Here is an 18,577-nt window from a genome sequence, read left to right on the forward strand (position 1 = left end):
AACCAATATAAAAAAAACCACAGGGAAAACGAAAAAAAAAAACTTTATAAAATGTTGATGACTATATAATCAATTTTAAAGCTCAAGGGTACTAATGTAAATTATTACCCTTTGTCTCGGTTTTTTAAAAGGGTTATTGGATTTTATCAACCCTAACTATTGGCTATTAGCCGTTGCCACCCCCAACTATCACTTTGACGCTCGCCACCCCTAACTTAACATTTAGCTTGTTCTGTCACCACGTCGGTAACTGATCACTAACTTTTGAGCTTGTTACGATACTTTTCGGGGTGTCCAAAGATCCTTAAAACCTTCCTAAGATCCTTATGACACCCCCAAGAGTATAAAAACAGGATCAAAAGTTAGTGATCAGTTAACGACCTGGTGACAGAACACACTAAGTGTTAAGTTGGGGGTGACGGGCGTCAAAATGATAGTTGAGGGTGACAGCAGTCAATAGCTAATACTTGGGAATGATAAAATCTAATAACCCTTTTTAAAATAAGGAAAATTTGTTTATATGCATTTGTGGTGACAGTGGTGGAATTTGTGAAAAGAGGGGTGGGGGTGGTGGGGGTAAGGATCAAATATGAAGTTTATTTTGGCTAGGAAGGATAGGAAGCAATAGGATTATGACATGTGACAAAATTTAAAATAAAAAGGAAGGGTATTTTAGTCAATCACATCCTTTCTTCTTCCTTCTTCTCCCCAGTAACTTCAAAACCCATCATTTTCAAAACCCACCATCTTCAACCATTTCTTCACTTTCTATCTTAATAATCACTACATTATAGTGTGATTTTCATCACCAATCAATGATTCAAACACCCGATCAACGTGTTCTTCAGCTTTTTTGAAAAAACCCAGTTGAATTTCATATAAAATCTCGTTTTTCCCCTGTGATTTCACTCGATTCGTTCGATTTGATCGCTGATAAGTGTTTCTAACATTCAAATTTCGTCAATCGGTGAAGAAATCTGAAGAAATCGGCTTCGATCTATGTAAGATTTTTTTGAATTGCATTTTTAGTATCTGGGTTTTTGAATTGAGTCATTGCGTTTTACGATCTTGGCGGGGGTCCGGGGCAGCGCCCCTGGTAGCAGGGTCCAAGGGGCGGTAGCCCCTGGCGGGGTCCAAGGGGCAGAGCCCCTGGCAGTTTTCGAGAAAATTAAATTTTCCAGAAATTGCCTCATTTCAAAGACAGTAATTCGTAGACAGTTTTTGATTTGCTACTCTCTGATTCAGACAAATTCACAGACAGGTCAGCTTGTGTTCATTGCGTTTTAGAAATAATAGAGTTTTATGTGTTTTCTGGCCATTGCATTTTAGAAAAAACACATTTTTGAAGTGTTTTTAGTTCATTGCGTTTTAGGTAAACACATTTTTATTTGTTTTCATTCCATTGTGTTTTAGAAAATACACTTTCTTTTGTGTTTTTAGACCATTGCGTTTTAGAAATAAGACATTTTTATGTGTTTTTTGGCTATTGCATTTTAGATAAACACATTTTTGAAGTGTTTTTAGTTATTGCGTTTTAGGTAAAACACATTTTTATGTTTTTCAGTCTATTGCGTTTTAGAAAAAAGACATTTTTAAGTGTTTTCTAACCATTGCGTTTTAGAAATAAGACACTTCTTTGTGTTTTTGGTGCATTGCGCTTTAGGTAAAACACATTTTTATGTGTTTTCAGTCCATTGCGTTTTAGAAAGTACACTTTCTTTTGTGTTTTTAGGCTATTGCGTTTTACAAATCAGACATTTATTTGTGTTTTCTGGCCATTGCGTTTAACAAATAAGACATTTCTTTGTGTTTTTGGTGCATTGCGTTTTAGAAAAATGTCATTTTTTAGGTTTTTTTTCCATTGCGTTTTACGCAACTGGGTTTTAGAAAAAAAATTTCGAAAATATAGCAATAGTATACTCGTTTTAAATATAAAAAAACGCTCATTTTTTGGTGCAATTTTTATAAAAAAATAATGTCGTATGAAAGAGTTATTAATGTTTAAAAAAATAGGGGGAGGGGGGTTGGAGGAGAGAGAAACTATTGCCTTGAATTGACTAGAATGCCCCTAAACAAACTCACGCAGCTCTTTTATTCTCTTCAATTTCCCTCATTTAATCTTAGGCCTTGATTAAATAAATGGATGGCCAAAATTATTTCCTAGCCTTCTTAGCCAAATAAACTTCCTATTATATCCTAACCCAGGGTGGTGGTCTATTGTTGGAGAGATGGAGCATAGTGTGAAAAATTGGTTAGACTGAAATTTTGATTTTATTTTAACAAAAGAAAAATAAATTTAATAGATTGACAAAATTACCCTCATGTGTAAAGCATATGATCAAATTTAACGTTTAAAATTAACTTGGTTAGGGGCAAAAAAAAATATTGTGCAAGATTTTAAAACAATAAATACAAGACTTGTCAATTTTAAACACAAAAGATAACGTCTAAAATTTAATATATAGATAAACCACAAAACTTATAATTCACTCTTTAAGTTAACAATACTATTACATCACTTAATTTTCAAATGAAATGGTTATTTCATGATTTTGAGCCTTTTTTTTCATTAAAATCACTAAATTAACCATTCTTTGATAAATTACGTCAACATGTGAACACCTCTTCTAAATCTAATCCAACGCATGTTTTCTATGGTTTTTGTCTAAAACCCACATTTTTACCATACTTCCACATTTTTTTACTTGCTTGATCGTCCAACACTTTAAAACATCCAAATTAAGTTTTATTCACCTATTAACAAAAAAAAAAATTGATACACACACTCCACTGCACCTTTAGAAACATTCCAAAACAATAAATAAGTAAAATCTCACTCATAACTAAAAGAAAGACAAAACTAAAAGAAAGACAAGTGTTGCCGTGTAGAGCTGGTCAGCTGTTTTGACCCGTATTTAAATATTACCAATCACAACCTGCACGATCAACCCATTTTGACACCTCTAGGTATGGATATCTAAAATTTGATTAAGGTGTTAGATAAAAAGTGTTGAGTAACAGTTACAATGTATAATTAGTGCTCTAGATATCTTTAAAACAAGGGAAAAGCTAAAGAAATCATATCTCAATGCCCTCAACTTACACATCTTAATCTGTCAAGGAACACCAATCTTTGCATGTGCATCATAGCATATGGTTTGTACAACAGTGACCCATAAACTACAACCAAATACTAAACAAGTGTTGTCATTAACCCTGGTTCCTAATAATGCTCTGAATCACCGTCCCTCGAATGTTATGGAGGTGGGAATTCGGGGATAGCAAAATGTCTCGCTATGCATCTGAGGGCAGACATTGTTTCCTGGTGGCGTCTTTGATTCTCTTGCTCTACTCTTTGATGCTCTTGCTCTAGTCTCTGCTGCCCCTGTTGTAGCTCAGCCATCATCGCCACCAGATCTACGGTAGTCACACCAAGACCATGTGTTAGCGGGTCAGCCTGATGTTGTTCAGGTCCCTCCTCCTGCTGCAGTGGGTGTTGCTGCTCCGGTGGGTCCTCCTGCTTCATTAGGTGCTGCTGATCAGGTGCCTCCTCATGCAGCGGTGGGTACTGTAGATGAGGTGCCTCCTCGTGATGCGGTGAGTGTTGCGGCTGAGGTGCCTCCTCATGCTGCTCCTGAGGTGCCTCCTGGTGCTGCGACGGGTGCTGCTGCTGCTGAGGTGCCGCCCCCTGTGGCTGCTGCTGAGGTGCCTCCTCGTGATGCGGTGAGTGTTGCTGCTGAGGTGCCTCCTCATGCTGCTCCTGATGTGCCGCCTCATGCTGCTCCTGATGTGCCGCCTCATGCTGCTCCTGATGTGCCGCCTGGTGCTGCGACGGGTGCTGCTGCTGCTGAGGTGCCTCCTTGTGTTGTGATGGGTCAGGTTGCGATATCGGTTCGACAACCTTCATGTACGTCAACGCCACCATGTCTAGAGTCTGAGTCGGGAGGAAAGAAGTCAAGTTATCACAAGCCTCAGGCGTCAAAACACCATATGATTTAGCAAGTTGAGTGATATACGATCCGCCACAAATATAAGTCGTCGGCCTCATTCCCATGCAAGATGTGAAGTAGCTAGCTAGCATGTACGCCACGTTGCATACGGCTGGCTTGATTAAACAATATAAGAAGAACAAATCTTTCTGAAAAATCACATTTGGTCCACACTTTCTCCCCGCAATTGATAGCGCAATAACGCGGTGGAGGATGCGATGAAACGGATCTTTTAATCGCGTATATATCAACGGTTTCGCTTGATACGGTCCCTCACCGATCTGAGCCCAAACCTGTTCTGGGGTCACAGCATCCGGAAGCTTTATCAATCCCTTCAAAAATACATCGGTCTTCATCTCCTTGTCTGTATACAAACCCATTCGTTTTGCGAACTCGATCAACGAGCAAGACCGCTCGACACCCGCCATCCTGAATGTGATGGAACGACCGTAACTATAATCCGTGCAAGGAGTTTGAAACTCGTATGTTGATAGGAACTCCAAGCATAGCTCTCTGTACTGCGGATGTTTGATGGAGAAAAATCTCAACCAAACCGGGCCCATCGCGTCTCTAGCGCGATGGTGTAGGTTCAACTTCTTTAAAGTATCCCAATCGACGGTCCAAGTTGCCGCAAACTGTTTCTTGAGTAGAGTGGCTAAGCGCTTACGCCCAGGACTACCATCGGGAAACTGGAGCCATGGATGTGTGATACGAGTTTAAAAGCGAGGTGGCATACGAGCAGAGGTTGCATGATGATAGTACCCACGAGTCCACATGTGACTCACGTGAGTTGAACAAATACTGGCGAATGCATGACGCTGACGCTTTCGACGGGAACAAGAGGTGACCATAATCTGCACATGGAAGAAAGCAATTGTCTAATAAAGCATCACAATAACATCAGATACTTTTTGGACAACTAGGTCTGTTAAGCGTGTCGTGTTCATGGGTGGGCGGATTGAACCCACCCGATACAATACGAACCCACCCGAAAATCATGATGCCACTAGGTTGACACAAAAATGACCTGTTCAACCTCCAAAGAATTATTTTGCATATTATACTCAAACATTATAAATTTATGACAAAAAATAGAAATTAATAAATTATAGAGGCTGATAAATTATACCATAAACACACGTTTTAAATATAAACAAGTCAACCCGAACCCACCCATCCCGTTCAGCTAGACGTGTTCGCCGGTTTAACCAGAAACTGACCCAGGCAGGTCATAGATTCCCACCCCTAAGTGACAGTATGGCCGTATACGGGCGTGTACATTCAGCATAATACGGGCCATATTCAACTACACACCCAGAAAACAAGAATCAGTGGATGTGATCAAGATTTAACCAACTTATACAATGTATTTTACATCTAAAAGCTGAATGTAACACAATATAAAACATTAATCGGCTTTTCCATTAAAAAATGTAAAAAAACAAGTTTCAGTCGATATAATGGGGGATTTAACCAGTTTTAACCGTGTAATTTACGGCTAAAAGGTGAGTGTAACAAATATAAAACATGAATCAGTTACAGAGGTTAAAAATGGGTACCTGAGGCCTGAGATCGGTAAATTTGAAGAAATCGCGATTTGGTGTGTGTTCTTGTTTGGAAAAATGTAGGGGTTTTTTAAGCAAATTATTGTCGGGTGTTCCTGTTTGGCAACATGTTGGGTGGCAGTGTTACAGAGTCTACAACAGTGGCGAGCTACCCAAAAACTTTAGGTGGATTCTAATTTATTTTAGATCAATGGTATCATTTGTATAAAATCGGATTTTTTTATCCTACGGAAACGATACAGAGACGGGGTTAAGAGGTAGCCCATGCTACCCCTTCTAATATACTAGCTCCGCCCCTGCTTTACAATCCATGACCATGTGTCATGTTGTATTTAGAATATTGTGTTTTCCGGTATGATTATTTGTAGGGATGGGAAAAAACCCGAGCATGACAGTTATGCTTGAAACTTGAAGCATTTGGGACAGGTATATCTCATGTCTGATTGGTATAAGGTTGGGTTTGGAAAAAAATAATTAGTTGATACCTAATCCGATTAGTAGAAACTATATAGTCGTTAACCCGAATTATATATTTTCCGAAACATATACCCAAAAACATTTAACTTTTATTTTTATTTTTATTTTTCCTTAACTATTGTTTAGTAATGTTTCATCCTACTAGCTTCATTACTTGAAAAATAAACTTTTCTTATGGAATATATATTTTGATGGCATTATTTATATTTATATGCTATAAAATACACAATTATTTCTTGAGACTAATATTATAGTATATTTACATCATATAAATAATTAACATGTTGGTGCATGGAGGTATTGTACCCCATGCTTAGGGGTTTTTTCAAAAAAAAATTTGATATTACATTTTTAATCCACAACTATTTGAATTTTTACTTTTAGCCCAAACGTTTTCATCTTTTCAATTTAACCTCATAACATTTTACTTTCAACTTTAGTCCCTTACACTTTTCATATGTGACAAATTTTTCGTTTTACGTTTGTTCTAGATTTTGCGTGTTAACATGGTGCAACATGTGTGTGTGGTTCAACGTTTTTACGTTTCGTTTTACGCTTCTTTCTAGATTTTGCAAGTTAACATGGCGCAACATGTGTGCGTGATTCAACGTTTTTACGTTTCGTTTTACACTTCGTTCTAAATTTTGCGAGTTAACATGACGCAACGTGCGTGTGTGGTTCAACATTTTTACGTCATCTATTTTTTCCCACTTGACAGGTTCGCCACAACACGCAGGTCCTAAATGGACTTAGTTATTATTTTATATATTTTACGTTTCGGTCGAATTCCTTCGCAATAACACACCCCAACTTTAATGTTGGTGGTTGCTGGTGATGGTATGGCATTAGTGCTATTTGTCACGGTTTTACGCCCCCGCCGCAACGCGGGGGTCTTGATACTAGTTTACACTATTTTGTGATGATTATGATATGTATGTTATTTTTTAGGTAGATTTTAAAAACATAAATTATATAGAAAAGTAAAACATATATACATGAAAATTCCAACTAATATTTTTTTAAACACTAACATATATACTCGATATCTAATAGGTAATGTGTAATGCTCCGTATTTTTGTACTTTTCATTTTTAGAAAGATGTTTTCGCGAACTTGTATTCGTATTTCATTTCTAATCTTGTAATCCGAAACTTCGATCATAATAAAAAGTTCATACTTGTGTTATATGCATTTAATCGTTATATACGTGTTTAAAACGCAAAACCAAGACTTATTATACATACATACTATGATTCATACACACACGATACGTAACACGTGCATGCATACACTTTCTATACTTAAGAACCCCCAAAATATAAACTTTTAACATAGAATGATAAACATATAGAAGTTCAGGGACTAAAATGGAAAAAACCGAACTTGGATCGCCAAAGTTACATGCCGCGTCGCGCGGTGGGCAGAGTCATCAAGCCTGCGCGGCGCGTAGAGGCCCGATCCGCAAAATGTTAATTTGCCCAATCCGGATTCCACCTTTCTCACATCCTTTCTTCCCCAATCACCTTCATTCTTCAGTAAAACACAAACCCTACTCAACCACTATATAACCAAGCCTCCCACACCTTCATTTCACTTTTCCCACACTCTAAACTCACTCAGAACACTCTCAAACCACTGAAAATACAAGCTTTTGGGCAGATTCTTTCAAGATCAAAAGTGAGCTTCAAACTCACTTTTCATTCTCTTCTTCATAAATTCTTGCTTCAAACTTATTTGGAACACCGTGTTTCTACAAGTTTACCATGGTAAACTAAGGTAGAATATCACCATTTTAAGGTCCAAACTTTTTGTTTTGGTTTAACTTTTACAAACTTTCTATAAGCTTATTATCCATGTGGTAATCTTGCACCTATCTTGCTTCTAACCAAAACTATGGTTATGGAGCTTGAGTATGATTGATTCCCATAAGTTTAGAGGTCCAAGTACTTCCTAAAATTTCTGTTTTCAACAAGGTTCCAAGCAACCTACAAGTATTGAAACCCTCCAAGCTCATAACCTTCCATGTTATGAGACTTGTACTTGGGTAAATTGTGAACAATGGAGCTTGGGCTTCCAACTACGATTCCACCACTTCACTTATTGATTTGATGGTTAATCTTACATCTAAGTTACCAAGTAAACTTACTAGGAACAAAGTGACCAAACTATACCAAGTCTACAAACATTTTCCATGATTGGAACGCAATAGTCTAGTTTGAGCTCACTTGGTTACTTGGTGAATTAGATGTGTATTTTTATTATATGTTTTATTCATGACCAACCGAAATCATCAACAAAGTTAATGATTTTGTGCTTTGGTGAATGATATAATGAGGTTTAATAGATGGAAATCGTCCTACCTCTTGCTTGACATACTTTATGTGACAACCGGTAATTTACGCCCTTAGTTACGTGATTAACAGGCGATTTACGCGACATTAAATAGTATTTACGATGCAAATAAACTTAATTAGGCCTTTGGAGTGCCTAGGAACGCCTGATCGACTTTACAGTACGCGCATGACGGTCCACAGAGAACCCGCTAAACGATAAACGATAACGATCTAAAATCGTACGAAATACTGATAACGCCGACAAATATGGATGTTACACGAATATTTTATGCTTATGGAGTTTGGGTCACGATATCGGGTCTCGTATGAATTACGGGCCACTTACACATGAGATGGACTTGTGGGCCCCGGGCCCAAGCCCAAAACCCACAAGCCTAAACCTGTACATTATATATTAGATATTATCAAATCTCTACGAATTATTGTCAAGATCTCTACTAGATTTGAAAATTTTACAAAATCCTATCCAAAATCTTATTAAGATCTACCAAATTCTTTACAAATCTATACAAAAGATTTTTGTCTCAAACCCACAAGACTAAACATGTATATATATAGGGCCTTAGAGCATTCTCATCCAATCCATCAAAACTTGTGAGGGTGAGTTTTTATATTGTAAAGGGTATAAAAAGTGGTTGTGAGTGGAGAAGAGAGAAAATGTTACTGTTCATCTGTATATTTAGGGGGACACTGTTCACCCAGTATAATTTTTTTAATATATTTTGAAAGTGATTGTGAGTGAAGGAAAGAGAAAAATGTGATGATAATATTATTTAATTGAAAAGGAGAGAGAAAAAGTATTTGTTTTTAGTGGAAATATATTGATATAGGAGTTGTTTTTTAGTGGAATGTATGTATAATTTGATGGATTGGATGAGAATGCACAAAACAATACAAGCACAGACATCAAGTATGTCTCTCTCTCCCTCTCGATATCACACAAACAATCACAGGGATTCATCTTCTTTTCTTGAAAAGAAAGACCCCAAAACACATATATCATCTCATCATCCCAATCAGTTAACATAGAAACAACACACCAACATGAGCTCTCTCTCTCTCTCTCTCTCTCTCTCTCGACATATTTCCGGCAACCGGAGTCGGAGGTCCGACCGAACTCCGGCGCCACCACTCCCGTCGGAAAGCATTCACACTCCCCCTTCTCTGTGACGTTTGACCGGTGGAAAACATCAACCGACCGCCGGTCGGTTCAGTTATCCGGCGGTGTTTGTTTTTGACCGGCGGGTTAATGATGTTGATGATGACTATAATCACGGCAGCGGCGGTTAGAGATCTTGACGGTAATGAGGACGCTCAGAAAAGAGTGGAGGACCAACGGCTAGAAGCCATTTGATTTCCGACGAAGAACCGCCGATCGGCGGCGGCGATGGTGCTGGTTCTCCGACGAAAGCTCCGTTAAACCCCCTCCCCGTTCTATTTTCATCTTCTTTCTATTTTGTGACTGATGACGATGTGGATTGTGGTGGCCGGCACCGACAGGACGTCGGAGCCGTCGGGTTACGACCGGCGGTAAGGCAGCAGCGGTGGTATATCTCGGGCTTCGGTCCAGTGATGGTTCAGCTTCATGGCTGGTTCGAGTGACACAACAGGAAAGTCGGGTGTTTGGTTCGAGTTGTTTTGGAACGGTTTGGTCCGGGTCGTGGTTAGAGCACATCTGAAGGTACGGGTTCAGATTCAAGATTATTTTCGTTTGAATTTTCATCTCGGTTCAGGTTCGAGTGAAGGTGTTACAGATTCGAGTTATGTTTGTTTCGGTCAGACGGTTCGGTTCGTGGTTCGGGTTGACTCGGTCAAACCGAGTCAACTCGGTCAACTCAGACCCGGTCAACTCAGTCAATGTTCCAACACGAAGATTCGGTAAAGGATTTAGAATGAACAATATTTGCGTTAATTATTCCCTATCTTTATTACGTGATGACGAGCTCAAACCAATTCAGATTAGTGGTTAATTTACATTTTGTCGTTTTTACGAAGTTTACACATATTGATATTGACTATTGTTGAATTTTGAAAATTATAACGACAACTTGTGTTGTCGGAGCGTCCAAAAACAGAGGAAACTCTGTTCGTTTTTTTTTTTCGAGAAAATCCATAAAAACAACACACGTTTTATTATATAACGAAAACCAATCGGATTCAAACGACTTTTATAAAACTAGATACAAATGCACGTTATTTCGACGACACTTTTTAACTAACAAAAGACGACGATGACGCAAACTATTTTACAAAATAACTATAATTTCTTATATTTATATTTCAAACGTTAAACTCGAATCCTCTTTATAAATAGATATCGTTACATATTTATTTCCGACGCAAACAAATCGAGTCTCTTATAAAAATAAATATAGTGATATATTTATTTTCAAACACGGCAAGTCGACGATCATTTTATAAAACAAATATAACTTTGATATTTATTTCAAACGCCTAAATGGCTTACGATATATAATACGAGTTTATTATATATTCTTTTCATGAAACATTCGTTACACACACGTACGACTTCACGAGACGACTAACACGATTACAACAATATATTTATATATTTTTTATAAATATTTATATACTCTAAAATCTTTCGAAAACTAAGTATGTATAGACTTAGTAAATTATCATGACAATAAACGAAACTTAGCAAGTATAACTTCTTCGTTTCTTTTAAGTTAACAACAATAAACGAAACTTAGCAAGTATAACTTCTTCGTTTCTTTTAAGTTAACAACAAACCCTCGAGTCGTTCGGTCCACGATTCGGTAGAGCTCGGTGACACGTAGTTAGTTACCGCTTTTATTTAGAAACTTATTAGATATTCCGTGTTAGGAATATTGTAGAACGCACACTAGCAAGTCAAGTCTTGGAAACGACATCACGAAGTCGTAATTAGCTAGCTTTGCACAGGAATATTCAGGCGAGTTCATAACCCCACCTTTTTACAATTTTACATTTTTTTAAATGTTTTCGGGATGGAAAGACATGTGCTTTTTGCAAAGCATACAAGAATTACATATTTCTAAACCATTTTACAAGCAAGTTTTAACTAACACAAATGGTTTACGAAAAACTTATGTTTTATACCGGTTTTTCAAACAAGCGTATTTTTCGAAGTATGCATACACACGAGTTCTAGCTTTCTAAACTACGGGAAAATACAAATACAAGAGTTTACAAGATACAAATGTTACAATGTTTACAAATACATGATACGAATACTTATACGACATGAATTGCCTATGAACTACTAGGTCATATGAATTGCCTATGTCCTCACATGCCTTAATAACCTTGTACAAACATCCATTTAGTATGTTCATACACTCTTTTCATACATGTTTCCAAAGAAGTCTCTCAAAGATTTACAAGATTGCTAGCACACAAACAAACTATGAACTCACTCAACTTTATGTTGATTTTTTGCATGTTTCTTTCTCAGGTTACTTTTCAAAGTTATAACACGATTGGAATAGGAGAACCATGTGGAGTCGAGTACTTAGTGGCGTTCAATTTCTAAAAGACTTAGCTTATTTGCTTCCACTGTGCAATGAAGATACCAGTCTAATCACGACAATGCTTTGATATTCGGGATGTGACAGATTGGTATCAGAGCTATAGGTTACAGCGAATAGGGTTCTCTGTTAGAGATACCTAGGCTCTAACCTCATATTCCTCTGGGAACTTAGAATATTAAAACCTGAATGCATACAGAACGCCTAAGACTCGAATATGGTCTCCAACCGTTGCCGAAAAACAAACAGTCAAGACTTTGTTTTCAAACATACGCTATTGTGGTGTTTTGCACACGGTACATAAAACAACTAGATACAGTACACAAAACTCTGAGAGATTAGGAAACATGCATTTAAGACCTTCGGAAGCTTATGTCTAAGTTCATTAAAGGTCGTTACGTAGGAACCGCGAATATTAACTCGGGCACACACTATTATTCATATTGTCTATGATATTTTGACTTCCCGAGCAGGCAGCCTATGCATAATGAAACACTAGTGCACAGGTATACGTGAAACTTAAGCTATACATCAACGAAGGTTGAAGTACGTCACATACGACTTTCGAGGCAGCGGTAGTTTGGCACGCGGTCCTGCAAACAACACGAGTCATGCTAAGAAGCAGACGTATGTTTCTGCATCCCCCTATCTTATTAATGATGAGTACGCTATGTTTGATATCCGATGGTAATGTCACCTAACAACTGGTCGTCACATGAAACCCCAGGTAAAGTCCTTAAATTTCTTTATTGAAATTCCGACCTTTGCATCTAGTGAGTAGATTTTCGCATCTCTACTCCTTTACATGGTCATTGTATCACGATCATTTCTTTCATTATAGCGAATACTCATTGCTTCATTTCTTGAAAACTTATATGTTACGCATGCATCGTTTGTTACGTATGTGGTTTCGTTTCGAATAAAGCGTTTCATTAAAGTTCAAATATTATTTCGCTAAATCTAATTATTGATTTGTGATTCGAATGACCCGCATTATTGTAATTGTTGGCTCCTTTGTAATCAAGTCAACACATTTTCTTGAATTCCCTTTCTTTTCAAATTACATACATGGTTTTCGTTGTGACCATGCCGAAAATTTTCTTGTCGATACATGTATTTATTGTCGGCTTGCGCCGAAATCAAATTCAATTGTTTGTTGATTTCGACACCTTGTGGTGACATTTTCACTAATTTGAAGCTTGCGCCAAACTCGTTTACGCATCTCATGCACGGATTTAATTGTTTATTCTTTCAACATCGATCGAATATTTTGCGATATTTATTGTTTCTTCATCTTCGATCGAAAACATTAATGTTCCATCTTCAATTGAAAATCTTATGATGTCGTTTGAATCAAATTTTCAAATTTGCTTCATTGTACTTTCGCTTGTCTTCAAACACGGTGATATTGTTTGATCACAGCTATTATTGAATTGTTTCATTCACTACGAGTCGGTAGAACTTGCAGCTTGGGCTGATCATGATCGAGCGTTTCATGCAAAACTATTTCATTGAACTTGTTGATTCTAAGTTTCATTTAGTGGACGTTATCGTTTCTAGAATTCATTTGCATATTGTGAATGTTCGTTGGAATTCTATTGCTCGAAATTCCTCCTTTATTGGACCCTTGTTAGCTTACGCATAACATAACTCTGAGGAGTTAACGTAGTCTAAATTTCGAGGACGAAATTTTATTAACAGGGGGAGAATGTGACAACCGGTAATTTACGCCCTTAGTTACGTGATTAACAGGCGATTTACGCGACATTAAATAGTATTTACGACGCAAATAAACTTAATTAGGCCTTTGGAGTGCCTAGGAACGCCTGATCGACTTTACAATACGCGCATGACGGTCCACAGAGAACCCGCTAAACGATAAACGATAACGATCTAAAACCGTATGAAATACTGATAACGCCGACAAATATGGATGTTACACGAATATTTTATGCTTATAGAGTTTGGGTCGCGATATGGGGTCTCGTATGAATTACGGGCCCCTTACACATGAGATGGACTTGTGGGCCCTGGGCCCAAGCCCAAAACCCACAAGCCTAAACATGTACATAATATATTAGATATTATCAAATCTCTACGAATTATTGTCAAGATCTCTACTAGATTTGAAAATTTTACAAAATCCTATCCGAAATCTTATTAAGATCTACCAAAATCTTTACAAATCAATACAAAAGATTTTTGTCGCTAACCCACAAGACTAAACATGTATATATATATAGGCGAATTATAAGGAGAAAACCTACTCCAGTTGACTAAACCGAAGAAACCCAATTGTGTGGACATGGAGTCTCCACATCATTTTTGTAATAGATGTGTTAAAGGGCAAATTCGGTAATTCATACTAGACCAACAAAATATATATATAACATATTTAATCCTTTTGTGCTGACACATTTATGTACAAGTTGGGTTGTCAAGTATTGTTGCAGCAACCTAGTGAGGGGGGTAGTAGGTTTGCTTTTTAGGTTGTAGATAGTTTGATTTTTATGTTCAGGTACACATTATATTATTTATTATTATGGTCATTTCATCATTCTTATTTCTTTTTACAGATTAAATAAATGTACGAAAACGATCCTATACAACAGCCCTATACGAAGATACATGACAACTTGCAAAAAAAAAAAAAAAAAACAAATTCATACTATTTTTTAAAAACATTATAAACATTTTTTATATATATGAATATCAAAGCCCCACATTTGTTTTGTAACAAATATATATATATCCCCAGTTTTTTTTTTAAATTCAACTTACATAATAATAAAAACTATGTAACTTCTATTTTTTTCAAACCAACTTCTAACTTTTTTTGTTTATATTTTTTTTTAAATGTAAAGTTTAATTAGTTTGTAAATTGTTCGGGCTAAATTATTTGCCATACACTTCATAGTTGTGAACAAAAAATCCCTAAAATTCATAAAACCCGTTTTTTCCCAGCCAACCATTTTTATGGATTCTAACAAAACTCGTAAAAAATAAAATAGCTTCACTTAATCATAAAATACATAAATTGAAAACCCTCTTCTAACTTTTTTTTTTACTTTTTATACTCTCTTTCACACTTTTACTTTTGATGTAATTCTCCTTTTTCATTTATATATATATATATATATATATATGTATATCAAATGTTTTTTTTTCTTTTTTACATTTAGATGTAACTGATACAAACATTGTTACCTATATCATTTGTATTTGTATTAAATAAAAATGTAAAATACATTTTTACATTATCAATTTACGCCACATTTGTAATAACGCACTTTATTTCTGTAACATAAAGTGTTACATAGTAATCTAGAAAAATATAACAACGCACTTTATTTTTACAACAATCTAAAAAAGTGTAACAATGCACTTTATTTTCTGTAACGAGCATTATTTCTGTAACACAAAAAAATGTAACAAGTATTTTTGCTTTGATTGTTACATTTCTTACACAAAAAAAATGTTTAGTGTATATACATACATGTTTAGTGTTTTTAGTGAGGGAAAAATACATAGTAGTTTCACATCCTTTTTGAACAACTGTCTTGTTTTAATCCATAAATTAAATATTTTTTTAAATAATATCATAGCTAGGAAATTGAGGCTATACACCACATCCAAAAAGATAAAATATAGGGGGTGAGGGGAGAGGCTTGTCATGATGATACATTGAGAAGTGAATTCACACTTTGTCAGACTTCTTTTTTCCCATAGTGTAATTTGATTTTATGTCACTTCAAAGTATGTACCTTTTTTTTTGCTTAATCTTTTGGTAATGAAACATTGTTAAAAGACTATTTGTAATATTCGCATCTATTTTATAGAAACAGATTGTACAAAATCATATCAGTGTTTTGATGTAACAACGTATGTAAGACCTTTTACAAAAATATTTTTTTTCATATGTTACACAAACCGAGTCATATCTACATTAGTTATTTAGGCTTCAAAAATCATTTTTTTTTCATATGTTTTCCAAACCGAGTCATATGTTACAAAAAATATTTTTTTTTTCATATTTTATTCTACATGTATACACGTTAATATTACAACATAGACATTTTTTATTACATTTCAGATTTGTACATATAAATAAAAAAAACAAAGCCCAAAATTTTCTTTATATAACCAAGTAATTAGATATGTAGCATACATAAAACAAAACATTTCCGTATTGTTACAAAGATACCCGTAAACAAAAATGATACAAATTAATGTAATAATTTGAGATTAAATAATTATTAGTTTCCCTTTAACACCTTTCCAGTTTGGTTGTAGATGGCTTTTTTCCCTACATTTCAATTAAAAAAAACCATCAACATTCCCCGCAATACAAAACGTTTATTAAGATGGGGAATACCCCCCACCCACAAAAAAAAAAAAAAAAAAAAAAAAAACAAATTTTTGAATGTATAAATACATGTGGTCAATTTTATTTATTTTGTTGCTTATCTTCATTATCTACAAGCACCGAAGGTTAATAACAAGTTACAATTTTCCAGGGATCTAACAATGTGAAGCATTCATGTACAATATACAGTTTTTTGGATTATCTCAAAATGCAACACACATGTACATTTTTTATACACATCAAATATCAGTGTAACTTTTTTTATGTAAAAGGAATTCAACTAAAAAATAACCAAAGAACAAAAAATCTAGCTTTGTTTTGTTTCAAAACCAACGGTTAACCTTCTTTTGTTTACATTTTTCCTTTTTAAATATAATTTTTTATCATACACTTTTTTAAAATATGAACGGCATAAAGAGTGACATTTTATTCCAATAGAACATTTGTAGCAACTTTTTAAAAAGCCTAAAAAGTTTTTAAAATGTTACCCTTATCACACACTATCACACACTCTGTGATATTTCCGCTCATACTTTGAAAATTCTTTTAAAGTCACTATTGTTTTTATAATAATTTTGTAAAAACGTACAATTCTATAAGATTGGTTAATCAACTTTAATAATAATCAAGAATCCCTTAACGAGAATTGTAAAATCCTTTTTCCACAACTAACTAATTTTTTTCATTATAATTGTTAACAATCAAAAATCAAACTATTTAAGGGTCTGAAAGTGATAACAACCAAAAAGAATAATGTTATTTAACATGTAAAAAGCCCTTGATAAATGTCACTATTTCTTATCTTTATGAACAAAACAAAAACCATAAGAAATTTCATTTTTTGACTAGACTAACTAGTAACCTTTTTTTACAGATTTTCTTGAACACCTTTAAATCACAAAAACATGTTGGATTCAACATTAATAACAATCCAAAAACCCCCACTAACAGAATGATTAAAAAAAAACAACACTAATAGCTTCAAGAATCATTGAATACATATTTTTTTCACCCTCAAAAATCATGCATCTACACGTAAAGGAATATACTTACCTTTTAATGTAACAAGACGTTTATGTGGAAGAACCTGAAGCTCTGCTTGTATGATTATGGTCGAAATCCTATAAAATGGGTGCAACTCCATTTTAACATTTTTTAGGGAGGTGAAGATCAAATTTTGAAATCAGTTTGAAGTTGAGAGAGAGAGAGTGTGTGCGTGTGTTTGTGTGTGAGAGAGAGAGAGATGGTGCTTCTTTTTGAATAACAAATCTAAAAATGGAGGATGATCTTTTTATTAGCATGTATGGTGGAGTGTGTAGTACATATAATGATGAAACTTGTACTATATATGTCTGGTTCTTTACAAAGAAGACCAGAAAATACATTATATCCCCATAATACCCCTGGCTGTACCTTCTGTTATTATTTTACTAAAAGTATTATCACTTTTCCAACAAATTGATCACAGCCATTCATCAAAATTAATCAAGGGTAGATATAGGGTTTTCTGGGTTTAGTCAACTCAACCGGGTTTTCAATTTATCCATATCAGAGGGGGTATATATTAATTTTTTGAATTTTTTATTAGTATACACAGAAATATAAACAAAAATATAAACATGGATATGTAAAAAGAAATATAACCAGAAATATATAAGAAATATTTTAAAAGAAAGAACAGTAAAAATTAAAATTTAACAGTAAAAAGTAAATAAGGGGGGTAATAAAAAATTTCTTACAGTGGGTAACAGGAAAATGGCTCCTGAATGTGAAGGTAGAAGCTTGAGTAAAACTTGAGATTTATGCACAGCGGGTTGAACAAAGGGTAACAAAAGGTGAAAAAGACTCTTTTTTTTTTTGGAATATAATATGAAGAACAATGAACGAAACTAAGGGGCTAGGAGGTTAGGCTAAGGAGTGACGGAGAGGATTTTAGTGTGCCATAAGGATGAATGAGAATGCAAGAAATTTCTATTGAATTCTGGGATGATTTTTACAACTGCATTCTATGCCTTATATAGGCAAAAAGAAAAGCTATCCTACAAACAAAACACTGTACATATTGCTCTAGTGTCAGAAAAATAAACGGATACAAATAAAAGAAAGAAAAAGACAATAGGCACTATCTACAATAATGGATTCTTTTTCAGATGCATGTGCTGGGCAACAATCTGTCTAGAAATGCCGTGTACACCTGTCTCTTTAGGTCAATGCTTTCATCATGTCTTTTTAGAAATCTCTGTGTGTTGAGTCTATGGACTGTGGACTAGAACAATCTTCCAAGTTATTGCCTTCT

The 18,577-nt window shown here is 35.2% G+C and overlaps 1 protein-coding gene across 2 annotated transcripts; it reads right to left on the reverse strand.

The window, feature by feature from the left end:
* Nucleotides 1–2,968: 2,968 nt before the first annotated feature.
* Nucleotides 2,969–17,571, reverse strand: LOC110888563 (mediator of RNA polymerase II transcription subunit 12-like). Of its 2 annotated transcripts, none has more exons than XM_035979184.1 (2): nucleotides 17,335–17,571; nucleotides 2,969–4,843 (listed from the first exon to the last, which is right to left on the reverse strand). In XM_035979184.1, the coding sequence occupies exon 2, from the start codon at nucleotides 4,550–4,552 to the stop codon at nucleotides 3,257–3,259; it is 1,296 nt and encodes a 431-aa protein (XP_035835077.1). In that variant the 5' UTR covers nucleotides 4,553–4,843; nucleotides 17,335–17,571; the 3' UTR covers nucleotides 2,969–3,256. The 2 variants fall into 2 exon arrangements, with proteins under 2 accessions (XP_035835077.1, XP_021991776.1); XM_022136084.2 differs by lacking the exon at nucleotides 17,335–17,571 and adding an exon at nucleotides 5,549–6,141.
* Nucleotides 17,572–18,577: the final 1,006 nt, after the last annotated feature.

The sequence above is a fragment of the Helianthus annuus genome, chromosome 11 (genome assembly GCF_002127325.2).
Source record: "Helianthus annuus cultivar XRQ/B chromosome 11, HanXRQr2.0-SUNRISE, whole genome shotgun sequence".
In the NCBI taxonomy this organism is placed as follows: Eukaryota; Viridiplantae; Streptophyta; class Magnoliopsida; order Asterales; family Asteraceae; genus Helianthus; species Helianthus annuus.

Excerpts from the sequence above, each read along its gene's own strand:
- LOC110888563 (XM_035979184.1), bottom strand. The coding sequence starts at position 4,552 with ATGGGCCCGGTTTGGTTGAGATTTTTCTCCATCAAACATCCGCAGTAC.